The 13394-nt window shown below is 33.4% G+C and overlaps 2 protein-coding genes and 1 long non-coding RNA gene across 4 annotated transcripts; 1 reads left to right on the top strand and 2 right to left on the bottom strand.

The window, feature by feature from the left end:
- Positions 1-23: 23 nt before the first annotated feature.
- On the bottom strand, positions 24-9374 carry LOC126923028 (type-2 histone deacetylase 1-like). 2 transcript variants are annotated; one of them, XM_050736019.1, is made up of 7 exons: positions 9139-9374; positions 7987-8284; positions 7769-7904; positions 7551-7670; positions 7366-7466; positions 5957-6370; positions 24-5390 (listed from the first exon to the last, which is right to left on the bottom strand). In XM_050736019.1, exons 2-7 carry the CDS (start codon positions 8197-8199, stop codon positions 3936-3938), a joined length of 2439 nt encoding a protein of 812 aa, XP_050591976.1. In that variant the 5' UTR covers positions 8200-8284; positions 9139-9374; the 3' UTR covers positions 24-3935. The 2 variants fall into 2 exon arrangements, with proteins under 2 accessions (XP_050591976.1, XP_050591975.1); XM_050736018.1 differs by having other exon boundaries at positions 7987-8271.
- Positions 8821-9263, top strand: LOC126923056 (uncharacterized). The gene is made up of 2 exons (XR_007713041.1): positions 8821-8955; positions 9104-9263. It is a non-coding gene; the product is annotated as an uncharacterized LOC126923056 (long non-coding RNA).
- A 1994-nt stretch (positions 9375-11368) lies between the features above and the next one.
- On the bottom strand, positions 11369-13382 carry LOC126923049 (transcription factor 15-like). The gene is made up of 3 exons (XM_050736057.1): positions 12499-13382; positions 11813-12161; positions 11369-11560 (listed from the first exon to the last, which is right to left on the bottom strand). The coding sequence occupies exons 1-3, from the start codon at positions 12573-12575 to the stop codon at positions 11522-11524; spliced, it is 465 nt and encodes a 154-aa protein (XP_050592014.1). The 5' UTR covers positions 12576-13382; the 3' UTR covers positions 11369-11521.
- Between the last annotated feature and the right edge of the window lie 12 nt (positions 13383-13394).

Here is a 13394-nt window from a genome sequence, read left to right as displayed (position 1 = left end):
GGTAAATACACAAATACAATATATATGTATTGGAGCATTGTATATTTCATATTTTTAATGAGATTTTATTATTATATATTTGCAGGAGAGACTCACACTTATTTTAGTCTATACCTTTTCTTTGCTATGGCTCTTCCATCTATATAATGTTCATGCACAGATGTCTTTATTTTGTTTTTAAATATATGCATCTCTTATACGTAATATATTTTTTTATTATCATCGAGTACTTAGTTTTTTTTTCTGTTGTACAACCTACATATCATTTATGTATAATTTATGTTTTTTATTTTTCTTAATACATCAATTTCTGTGTTTTAGGAGGCATGCTTTATAGATTGTGGAATACGGTTTGATCACTTTACAAAAAAATGAACTCAAATGAATTCCATATACATAATTTCCAAATTACAATAAAATATAATAGTGCAATCGCTGATTGGCAAACAAAACAAAAAATCTAGTCCGTATGTTTCTTGAGATTGCACAAGTTCATTTATCTTAGAAGTACGCTTAACAATACCGAATTATTGCCAGTCTTACTCCAGCAATAGAAATTTGGCTAAAGTATCGAATTAATAAAAAAATAAATAGCTGCTCATGTAAAATAACAAAAAACCATTCATCATGCGTAGGCAAAACCTATTTCACGCAACATATTGTGAACGTATAATAATCCACAATCGTAGAAAGCACACCGCGTACACTGTGTATGTAATATACATCAATTATATTCCTATGTTCAACTACGCATACCTGCTAATATCTATCTTAGATTTCCTTTTATATCATAATATACTTTGCGAAGTATATATTATATTTTATATCGTATCAGCACCATTCTACGTTGAATTTAGTACATGTATAATAATTGTAATTAAACGACTCGTCTTGTTTTTAAACACGTTTCGTTTCACTTGTTAAATCAGTACCAAACTGAACATAGAATTGTACCTCTTTTTTTTTGTTTTTGTATTACCTCTCGTTATAGACGTATATATTTTTATATATATATATTTATTTTATTTATTTATTTAATTAGGTATGTATACGTGTATGAAATATGCGTGTGTAGTGTGTATATGTGTGTGAGAGAGACAACATTAATGCACTTACACACGGATGCTTACACACGTAAACTGTCTTCTTTTCTCATGTTCTCTGTGTTTTCATCTTGTTTTCTTTTTAACTTGCACGCAATAATCACAGCCACCTATCCAGATACGCGCTCACGCACACCCAAATACGCACCTATCGCACTCGCATTCCATATACCTTCGGTATACGTTTTTTATTTATTTTCGTTCGTTAATATTTATAATATATATATATATATATATATCTATATGTATATATTTATATTTGTATATTGCTGAGATATCTTCTTGTGTATTATACATAGAAATAGGTGCCGAAACGAGTTGCTCTGTTCCTTTTTTTTTCTTTTATCATTTTTCCATTTCGATTACATATGTATAATATCGTTCTTTTTTTATTTATTTTCTTGTACGATCATAATATTTAATGAATAAGAAAAAAGGGGGACATGCGACTCGAATGCCGTATGCGATGTTTCCATATTTTGTTTTATTTTTTATTCGCATTTACTAAACTTCGTTTACGTCTTTACCATTCCTTTTTTTGTATATCTCCTTAAAATCGTCCTTGCTTCTAATTAAATTCCCTTTCCCGAATTCCATTCTCCTAACAGCATACTTTCACACTTTCAAATTCGCTGGGTGCTGGTTTTGGGCCGTGCTAGGGCCCGTAAATCAATAAATAAATAGAGGAACAACATTCTTCAAACATCTTTTTTTTCTTATAACAACATTAGAGGCTCTTGGAACGTAACGCAACAAATGTTCAACAATACAATCACGAAAACAAATAGAAGGCACTCTTACATTTTTTTTATCAACAAATTAATTTCTTTTCGTAACGACTCACGGGTAATCTATATGCGTCCTAGGCCTTTGTCGTCTCATCTACGTGTCCCTCGAATTATATTTCTCCCTTTTTTTGTTTCTTACTCTTCCGTTCTGTTTATTCTTTCCCTTCTCTCTCTTTTACATAAACCGCTATATATTTCGCCGCGACATCTAAATCACAGCGCCGCACAAACCTTCGGTTCGTTATCATTCTTCGTTTTCCTCATTTAAATAGACAATAATAGCTACAATATGCGAGATATGAGATAACAAATTTCTCGTTATAGATAAAAGAAATTTATACGTTCATAACAATTAGGTAGAATATTATTTAACCTTTTATATTATAATAATTTAATTATTGTTATTTGCTTGGAAGCTCACAGCCGACACATTTATTTAATTCATTATTACATACTTGTTTTTTTTTTTCTTTTAAAGGTATATCTTTTTACCGTATTCGTTTTTCGGGTATTTAGGGCATCTCTTTTTTCTCTTTTTTTCATCGTTTTTTTTGTAACAGCTATTTTTATGACCATCTGTCTTTTTCTCCTTTTTTCTGTTTTTTTGTTTGTTTGTTAAGTTTTAAATATTTGCTCCTGCGTCTTTCTTGCGCGGATAACTTGTCGAAAAAAAAAGAAGAAATGTAAATCAGTATATTATTATTTCTTTTTCTACTGTGGCGTCTCGAAATTGCGTGAGAATGAGTTGTTTTGTTCACGGTTACTCTAATTAAACTATAAGTACTGGTTTTACCATCAGGTAGAAAATCAAAACTGAGAGATGTGGCAGTGCCTTGAGCAACCGTCTTTTTTTTATGAAATCAACTCTATTTCTGCCTCCCTATTACCCTTCGCTTCATCGTTATCGTTTATCGACATCACTACCATTTTTTTTTTCTTTGAACACATAACAAATCGCTCGTCTTTGTACGATAATAACATATTATTTGTTGTTACCATATTACTTCCTTTTTTTTGTATGTTTTCTTCTGTCCTATCATCTGTTTGTAATCCATCTATCCTACTCTAGCCTTGCTCGTGAGATTCAATGGTTTATCGAGCCTATCGCGCATAAATGTTAAATACTGCATATATAACATATATAGATTTTAAATAATGTGTAGCATATCTGTATTATCTATTATGATAGAATTGTTATCATTTTTTCTTCTTCGTCTCTTTCGTTAAACATTTCGGCTTTTTATTTAAAGAGATATATATAATAATATAACTTGACTTCGAATTTTCTCTTATTTCCTTTGCTTCACGTTACTCTAATTATATCTGCTCTCTTCGATAGATACGTACATACATATATATGTAGGTACATATACACATCCACCTGAGTATACGTATATATGTATTTACATATATATAATATATTAATCGTATATATTGTTTTCTTTTCATAACTAATATAATAATCTTTAAATATCGTATATATATTTTTATCTTATATATATATAATATATATAATATATAATATATTCTTTTATAAATGCTTAACAATTTAGTACATTTAATAATTTACCGAAGAGCAATAATTTACATTTACATTTATGGAGTTTTTTATCTAGTCTGCATATTTTCCTCCTTCTTTCCTTTGTTTCCGTTTTCTTTTCTTACTTTTTTCTATAGATTTGGGATTGAGATCACAAGAGAATAAAGCAAATGTGTATTTTCGAATGTGTTCAAGTTCATTCGCATTCGTGCTGTCTATGCAGGTTTTTTTTTCAAAATATATTAATTATTGGGATCGTTCGTGAATCGACACGTTTCTTTTAATTTATTATTTTCTCTCTTTCATACGGCTTCGAAATCGGGATGCATCTATCTACCTACCTAACTATATCTTTATCTACCTGTCTCTAACCTATTATATTAAACACGCACGTACCGTTATTACACGTACTGTTAGGACCGAAAGAAGAAGAAAGGGAGGAAAAACGAATCGAGCCTGTGTACGCATACGTGTTGTTACTAATGTATATCGAGAGAACGAATTTTAAAGGGTCAGAGCTTGCATCTGATGGCACGCGTCGCTCAGCTGACCTTGGTCGCCAGCAGGATGACCCGGATGAGTCCTCGGCGTTCCGGGCGGTGTTATCGGCATTCTTCCAACGCCTGGTGGAGCATCACCGGCTCCTCCAAGACTATCGTCTGCTACTTTGTTACCGGCCTGTATTATTCCATTGACCTTGTACTTGTTCTGCCGTAACATCGTTGTGGTAGCTGCTTGGGAATTGGAATTCGCGTACTTCTCCGTCGGTTTTCTGCTCGCGGTCAACGCAGGAGCGATGGTGTACCGACGTTGAGCGTTCGATTGTTGTGGCTGCTGCTGATGCTGGGACGGGGCTAAGGATGGCTGATAGCGGTTTTGCGCCGGATTGTAGAACTGGACCTGGGAGGTGGGTGGTGACAAAGTTGGAAGGGGTCTTGTCATGGGCGAATACGGCGCTGGCGGTGGGCTCACCGGCTTCTCCGAACTATTATTCTCCGTCCCTTGCACACCCTGCGAATTACTATTCTCGTTTTCGATATTAGTCACGTATTTATCATTTGACTGACTATTGGAATTGTTACCTCCATCGGTTTGTCCGGCGATCACCCCGTTGTTTCTATAGTTCGTCGTATTTTTACGGCTAGGATAGTTACTCGGTTTTGTCGTGTTCTCGAAATACTGATCACCGCCGCTATTAGTCTTACGGCCGTTCGCGTAATCGAAATTCGCCGCCGGATTAAACATTTTCTGTGTATTCGTGCAACTATATGGCTGACCGCTGGGTGTATTCGAACCAAACGATTTTTGGTTGTAATTTTCTGACGACTTTTGTGCTACGAAGGAAGCCGGGGAGCCCACGTTCGAGCCAACCGCCTTTTTGTTATACTGCATAGAGAATCGCGAGCTCATCGCCGGCGTCGTGTACTTATAGCTTCCATCTATGTTACTATGCTTGTATGGTTGAGAATTCCCCACATTTTGAGCTCGAAAGAATGGATTCTGATGAGACAACGCGATCCCGTGATTCTGCGATTTCGAATAGTTATTTTGGCCGTTCATGTTCCCGGATTTCGTGTAATCTCTGGAATTGAAACACTGATTCTTGTTCGAAGAATCGAATAACTGTTGTGATATTGACGGAGGTGTCGGCAACAGGCTGGTACCACCGGATGCGTTATGAAATGGAGATGTATGCGTGTGAGGAATGTAAACGGCTGCCGGATGATACACGATTGCCCTGCAATGCATCTGATTGCCACTGCAATCGTCAGTTTCATTTAAACATGTCTGGGAACTGTACAAATTAGCGGTGTGTATCGCGATTGGATGATAATTGGTGTAACGACCGGACATGGGAAATTTCACGGGCATTAAGGACACCAAGGGTGTGGCTGACCCTGAAGCAACCTGTGTTTCACCATGTGCTTGCTCCGAGTGGCTTGATGTCGAACGAGAATCCTACGATTTATTTCACAGATGGTAGTTTTCCGTCCATTGCTTGGTTCTTTTCTTAATTAATCAATATAATCGATCGATTTACATGATATGTATCATGGATACATCTCTATACACGCTAATGATGTTGCATTTACACTAGCACGAAACAATTAAGTTATCTCAATATTTAAATTCCCTTTTCAAAGAGATGTTTTCATATATCTTTAGCAGTTTAAAAAATAATCGCGTAAATGTAGGATGAACCAATAGCCACAACTGTGGTTGGAAAAAAAGTTATAGTTCTCTTTTGTTTTTAGATATAATGCAACCTTTAAAATTTACTACAAGAAAGAATAAATCATAATTAAAGGAGAAAACTATTATAATTATTTACGTAATTTCGTATTATAATTTTACAATTATCAGTTAGAATTATTATTAGAATTAATTAATGAAATATTGTGACTATTGATCTACCTTATAAAAGGCTTCCTTATATTCTGATAATCATTAAAATTTTTGCACTATATTTTATGGAAACCTATTATATGTTACTAAAAAAAAGAGAAGTAAAGATAGTGACTTACCTCCTGAGGAGCAACCTGACCATCAGACGAAGACGTTTGTTGACATGAGGCATCAGTAGGGAAAAGTAATAGCTGCTGATCGGTCAATCCCATAGATGCATGTGGTGGAGGAGGTGGATGGGGCCCAGCTGCGAACGGATAATAAATATGGTCCATCTGAGGAGGCGCAGGACCTGTAGGCACCGGTGGATGATGATGCGGTGGTGGAGCGGCAGGAGGATAGAAATGCGTTGGTGGCGGAGGGGGTAAAGATGGAATTGGCTGTGGAGGACCCGTTGGTGGGCTCGTCGCTCCTGTGCCATTGTTACCACTTCCGGAATTACTGTTACCGCCACTCGTGCTGTTCTGCGAGTTGTTCGTTGGATACAAGTACTGATGAGCTCCGGCGGCGACTGCCCCTGCATAACACTCGTACTGCACAGAAAGAAAAACATCATCGATCAGTTAATTATTCAAAGAATATACCGGCATGATCTATCTTTAGAATAAAAGAAAGAAGAAAATATCGTACATTATATAATCATCTTGTACGTTGATCTCGTTTGGAAGTACTAAGATCAATATACAGGTTACAAGATGAAATCTGCTGTGAAATGATGTTTTCAGGATACACAAATACCAAATACTTTACCTTAACATTTTGTGCATGGCTATAGTTTAAATTATACATTTTATACTTTATATCTTTTTTCATCTTTTAAATAGAAGACTACTACATAGTAGGCAATGAATGTCATACTTGTCTCTTTCCATATTCTCTGAACAATATAAAAATACAACATATAGAATAATGTGAATGAAGAAGTCAAAAGATACATAAATGCGCGCTTAAAAAAGTGAATATGAAATCATCAATAACGTTATGCTGTAATACAACACATTATACGAAAAACAACATACTTGTGACATTTTGTACGATAATAAAATTCTTTTTATTGCAACATAAGCACAATAAATGTGTACTTATAGACTAGATGGGAAATTTACATTCATTCATACGCGCAACTCGTATGTGAGATTATTAATACAAATCGTTAATTATGTGAAAAAAAGATAAGTGATGCATGCATTCTGATAGGCCATGCAGAAGTCCAACAAAGAAAACGCACAAAGATAATGCGCTGCATGCTAGTCACTTAGCATAGACCATGTACCTTTAGACCTCAATACTGTATAGCGTCGAGAAGGACGTAAGTAGGCATTTGCTGAGGGTTGGGTAGAAACGCCGGTGGTATGGCTTCTCCCATCAAACCATTTGTCTGTCAAACCGCAACCGATTTATCGTTTAATATAAATACAAGCTATACCCATTGACAATTCATATGATAGGGTGTGAACAAAGGACCCAAGATTAAAAAGGAGTTCAGAGAAAGAAGTCGGCATAGTCTATTATCTGTTATGTTACCTACCGGCATAGGCGAATACTGATATTGTTGTGGCATGTAAAGAGATGGAGCAGGACACGGATACATCACAGGCGTGAAAGTTTGATGACCAGCAGCTTGTGGTCCTAATTATCGAAATCAAATCGTTCTATTAACATAAACATTTCGATGTTCTAAAAATTACGATTATGGCTTTTTGTGAAATTTACCGAACACTCCAGTAGCTTGATAAATAGTTGCTGGATCGGTCGGTGGAGCAATTGGTGTCGTTGGTGTTGGAGCTGTTGTGTTATAAAATGTCATGCCATTTTGGTATGTCAATCCCATACCTGGTAAAAATAAAAAATTTCATATAATAAAATATTTATGTAACTATAATTAATTAGTAAATTAAATTTATAACATCATAAAATATAATTACACTAACCATTTGGGTAATAGTAAGTACTAGTAGGCACAGAGGGTGGTGAGCCAGAACCACCATCCAAAGATCTATTGAAAGGTTGTTTTTTAATTGCAGGTGCTATATTTAATTTTCTTTCCCTTAATACAATGCATTCAGACTATAAACAAAATAATTTCAGATTACTACTATGGTTGTTATATCTTTAACTACTAAATATATTAAACATATGTATTACAAACCTCTTGCTGAAGTCTTTTAGCTTCTTCCTCAGTTTCAAATGTAACAAATCCATAACCTTTGGAAACACCAGCTCGGTCAGCAATTATTTTTGTAGCCTTTACATTGCCATAAGAGGAGAAAAGCTCAGCAAGTTCTTCTACACTGGTATTAGCTGAAATACCGCCTACAAAGATGCGATTTGGAACCAAGGTACCATATTTTGGTGCAGCCATTGTGAGACTTGTTGCTGAGGCAGGGCTAGAGGCTGGACTAGACCCCTCAGTACCACCCGTTGATGCCGAACTCTAAATAACATGACTAATATTAAAACAACCCAGCTAATATATATATATATATATATATATATAGAATGCAAGAATATAATTAAAAAATAATGAAATAAATATAGAATATTTATGTTAGAATATAGTTGTAGTATACAAAAATTTTATATCAAACACATTCGATTATACACATACCAAAAAGTTACTAAGTGATAAAATAATAAAAGGTAAAGTAATAATAATAAATAATGTAAAAATGAATTTAGGCAATAAAACTTTATATTTTGTTATAAATTATGTGCTTAATTAAGTTACTATGTAAATGTCACATTTTCCGTGTACATGTTACTCATTAAGAAAATAGGCACGATCCCGAAGTAACTATGAAAACTACAATTTCCACAATCATTTGTACACATATACAAGACACCCAAATATCAATATGAAACCAATCGGACTGTCAGTGATTTGAAAGCCTGCATCCAAACAAAAACAATTGGTTCGTCAATCCGTACATTATTATCGTTCTTTTTTCTATGACGATAAATAAACGTAGGTTATGCTAGATCGTTTCACTATACAAAAGCATCGGGGACGAACGTGAAGAAGCGTGCCGACAATACGCATCGAAATCGTCGATGCGACGGCATTAACTCGAACGCTACCTAAAAATATTGACAACCGACAGAACTGTTCGTCTAATAGGTAAGATTCGAAGCATCGATAACAATGAATTAATAGGGGATTATTTGACAAGGACAAAGAGTCTAATACGCCACTGTCTTAAGCAATGGTAACGTCACCTTCGTTAATGAGAACGTACTCACGGTATGAAAAATGAATTTTGTCACAGGGTTAGATGCAAAATCTTCGCGTATGAATGCTCACCATCTTCGCGATAGTCGGGCGTGTAAATGAGTTTGTCGGCCGTGAGGTTGTCCTAGCAGCTTGAAGGTACCCTGGCCTCGCACGAGGTCACCTGGGTGCCCAGGGACTGCCAAGGACCGTTGCAACCACTTCAAAAGGACTTCCAGCCTCCGGCGAAGCTGCTGTTCCTTCTCGCTAAACCTCCAAACACTACAGACACTTTTACAAGATGGCGGTCATACGCGCCGTTCAGGGCGCTAATATTCCAGATTTTAAATTCTCGATTTCGTCAGACTGACGCGACGGTCGAGATCCTCCGCCTCGTCGATACGTGTTCGTGCACGTTCCGAAATACAGAAATAAATATTTTTAATTTCTTAAAACTTAATAGAATCTGTATATATATATATAATATGATATATTTGTTACATTTGATTTAAATAATAGAGGTAGGATCTTAATTTCATATAGTACAAGTACTTTCGTTTGATAGAAAATTGTAGTTATATAGTTAAAAATTGATATTACTATAAAAGGAAAGGGAAATGAATTTAAAAATTTCTTGAAATATAATATATTAAAATATGTAACATCATGTTTTTGATCAATACGATTTGAATTTTATATATTACGTTTGCCCTTGTTTGACAGAAAATTGTAATTTATACACGCAGTTAGAAAATTTATATTGCTATAAAAGCAAAGAAAAATGAATCTTAGACATTTCTTAAAGTATAATGTATTAAAGTATAATATAGTAGTATAATGTGTTTATCACGCCCGATTTGAATTTTCTAAATTACGTTCGCTCTTTGACAGAAATTGTAGTTATATATTTACAAAATTTATATTGCTATAAAAGGAGAGAGAAATAAATCTTAGAAATTTCATAAAGTATCATATATTGCGGTACATTCTGTATGACGTTTGTCACACGTGACTCGTTTTCTAAATTACATTCGCTCATGTTTGGTGAAAATTGTAGTTATATTCAGAAAATTTATTTTTAATACCGTAGTTTTGGAACATATAGCTATTGGTAAGCAGTATATAGTGAAACTGTCATACGTAGTTGTATAGCAAAATTGCAGTGTTGGATAAAAGAAGTATTGAGGAAGATGTAAATATTAAGTTCCCGTTTCTTTAAGACAGTTTACAATATTAAAAAGTTTAATATTTTTCACATGACATATGTTATATAATAAATTAATTTAAGTTATAGCCTTTTCAGATTCTTTTTATATAAAATGAAAAATATAATAAACGTCGCTGTTCATTATTATTTCCTTTCATTAATTATTTAATATACAATATTTTAACTGTATAACACTGAGAAAAATATGAATTTTCATTTTTAAAATTTTTAAAATAATAATTTTTATCCATTTTCATCGGTTTACAAAATTTACTATATTTTCGTCAATTTTGAAGAAATACTATGAAATTTGGAGTACTTATTTCAACAAGATTGGAGCATTCTTTCGTATAAAAAGTTACACCCAACAGTAAAGTTAATATAATAATAAATTATTGTTACATAAGCATTCGTGTTTTTTAATTTTAAATCTATATTGTTTAAAATTACCGAAGTTGTGGATGAATTCAATTTTATCACAATGGCGGTGATTGATTGCGGTTACTATGGTTCATGTTAGTTTTCCTTTATTCACGAAGCTTACCTAATTTTTGATGCGTAGACATTCAAAGGATTGCTTCTCAGTAGCGAACATGATTACCTATGGATTAGCCCGCGATGAATAACCGAATAAGAACACTGAAATTGAAACGAGAAACGAGAACGGAGAGAAAAACTAAAATGTGCTTCCTCACAGCATTGTTGACTTCGAAAGACTGAAACATTCGCCGCCGTACCGCTCTCATCATTATGCCATCTGTAACTTTATTAATATCCTAATAAATAAATTTTTTACACATTTATTACTACTACAAATATATTCGGCAACTTTTATGATGAATTTTTACTTAAAAAAAAGCAGGTATTTTGCCAAATAATATATTCGATGAAATATCACAGCATTAGTTTGACTTCAGTAGCACTGGCGATTATACGGATATTCGATGTTCAAATGTTATAAAAAAAATAAATGATGTTTGAATACATAGGTTAAAGAATTCACCTTTATCTCCCTGTATATGAATACAAGCTATGAAATATTATTTATTCGTCATAGCTTAGTTTTATATCTTATTTATTATATAATATAAATCTGGAGTAACAAACGCGATGGAGTTAATAGATACAATATAAACTTTATTAAACTTAATAATATTCGTATATATACAAGAAATGTACAGTAAATTATTTATGTATATCTTAATCTTTATACATTGCTTAAGTCGATAGATGTTGATTTCTCGAAAACAGTATACATATGTTCTCCTTTCAATAATTTGAAATTGCTCCTGAAGTAATATTTAAGTTCTGAAATTTACAAAAATCATAGGTTACTATAATCCTTTTGACAAGATCGACATTTTATTTTTATGAAAATAAAAAACTATATATATATAACTTTCTAAATATATAATTTTCTTCATCTACGAAATAATATAGTAAATTATCACAAAGAATGAATTTTATAATATATACATATATATAGTTTTGTTAAGTAAATAAAAATTAACTCGATAATTAATAATATTACTGTTATATCACCATTTATCATTAACTTACATATTTTTTGTGCATAGCAAGGCAAAAAGTGCAAACTTGCGGCCTTGTTTGTGAATCAGTCCAATAATTTGTTCCGTAAAGTCCGCTACTATCCTCAACGCGTAAACACGGTTGATCTATAGGACCGGCAACAAGAACAGCACCCAAATGGCTGATGTAACTGCTCGCTAATCTCAATGTCTCTATTTTTGATAATTTCCTATCCGCAGGTTCCGTTGGTATTAAAGTTCTCAAGGTACTGAAAGCCGTGTTCACACTGCAGAGCGAAGATTGGATTTCTTGAATTTCGCGTTTGGATTCCTTACCCTCGCTTAGAGTATTCGCGAATTTTTCATAATTGAATATTCTCCTGAACCAAAAGACGAACATCTCGTTTACACACTACTCAAAGTAATTAGAGAAGCTTCTGTTTTACAATTATAATTCAATACATATATAATAATTTAATTATCTTATTAATTTGTCATTAACAAGTTATTCAAATAAATATTCCTCTAATTACTTTGAACAGTACAGTATCCCATTCTCTGTAATTTAACTTTTAAGTTTGTATTATTGTATCTTTACAGAGTATATAAACATTTTAAGCATTATTTTAATTGTTTTATTATTATGTTTTAAAAAAATATATTTTTAATATCTTAGGAAAAAAAATGATTAATTTATGATTAAAGATATATTTTCACCTATGAGTGCGATCCCTTTCACGTGCGTTCGCTTGATAACGTTGCTTTGATGATTCCTCTTTCTTTCGTGCAGCCATGCTGCACTGCGCCGTTATCAGTTAATCGTTAAAATAACTACAGTAACTCAAAAGAGGCGTCCGACCACACTAGCGGTTCGTTTATGAATGACTAAGCCGCTGTGGCTTCCTTCGTTTCCTCCAGGATTCCCTCTTCCCCGATGCATGTTGCCGTTAACCCCCACCCTACCCCTTCCCTTTACTAGAATACACATGTGAAATACACGTGCATCCGATTAGGGGCGAACGAGCCACTTGCACCATGTTTGGCTAGTAAAAACAGAATACGTTAATAATAATTTCAAAAATATATATAAACATAACAAAATAAGTATGTATATATAAGTAATAAAAAGTAATATTTACTGAAGTCAATTTTTAAAAAATTGAAACACATGAAATTAAACATTTTTGTCAAATCATGCAGAGCAGTCAAAAAAAGAAATTGTTAACTAAATAAATTACAGAATTAGAATTGATTAGCTAGTTAAAAATACAGAAATGAGTAGTTTAGGTAAACTAATAGCTATATTAATATAAAGAAATTAAAAATGCATCCTAAAAGCGTCCCCTAAAACTATTAAGTACTAACAATAATTCTCTTGATGATTACCTTCTTATTAATATATAGAGGTATCTTGAAAATAATTTTTTCTAATATTCTTTCAACAGTTTGCGCTTTTGTAACATAGGAAATAGTTTCGGAATGGTCAACGTGACACTTGTTTCCTTCTACAGACACAAACATAGAAACATACATAGATGTGATGACTCCCACGTAAAGTGGTCGGAGGCTGGGTTTCACATTACGGTCAATAAAAACCAACCGACGACCGGTAG

This window comes from Bombus affinis, chromosome 13 (assembly GCF_024516045.1).
Source record: "Bombus affinis isolate iyBomAffi1 chromosome 13, iyBomAffi1.2, whole genome shotgun sequence".
Classification (NCBI taxonomy): Eukaryota; Metazoa; Arthropoda; class Insecta; order Hymenoptera; family Apidae; genus Bombus; species Bombus affinis.
The sequence above is the reverse complement of the archived record's forward strand: the minus strand, read 5'-3'. Positions and strand labels throughout refer to the sequence as shown.

Coding starts and splice junctions, on each gene's coding strand:
- LOC126923028 (XM_050736018.1), bottom strand. Junction 7,905..7,986: donor CTAAAAGACTTCAGCAAGAG/GTTTGTAATACA, acceptor TTTTGTTTATAG/TCTGAATGCATTGTATTAAG. Junction 7,467..7,550: donor TCAAGCTACTGGAGTGTTCG/GTAAATTTCACA, acceptor TTCGATAATTAG/GACCACAAGCTGCTGGTCAT.
- LOC126923049 (XM_050736057.1), bottom strand. CDS start 12,575: ATGGCTGCACGAAAGAAAGAGGAATCATCAAAGCAACGTTATCAAGCG. Junction 12,162..12,498: donor GAAAGGGATCGCACTCATAG/GTGAAAATATAT, acceptor CTTTTGGTTCAG/GAGAATATTCAATTATGAAA. Junction 11,561..11,812: donor TTGCTATGCACAAAAAATAT/GTAAGTTAATGA, acceptor TGTAAATTTCAG/AACTTAAATATTACTTCAGG.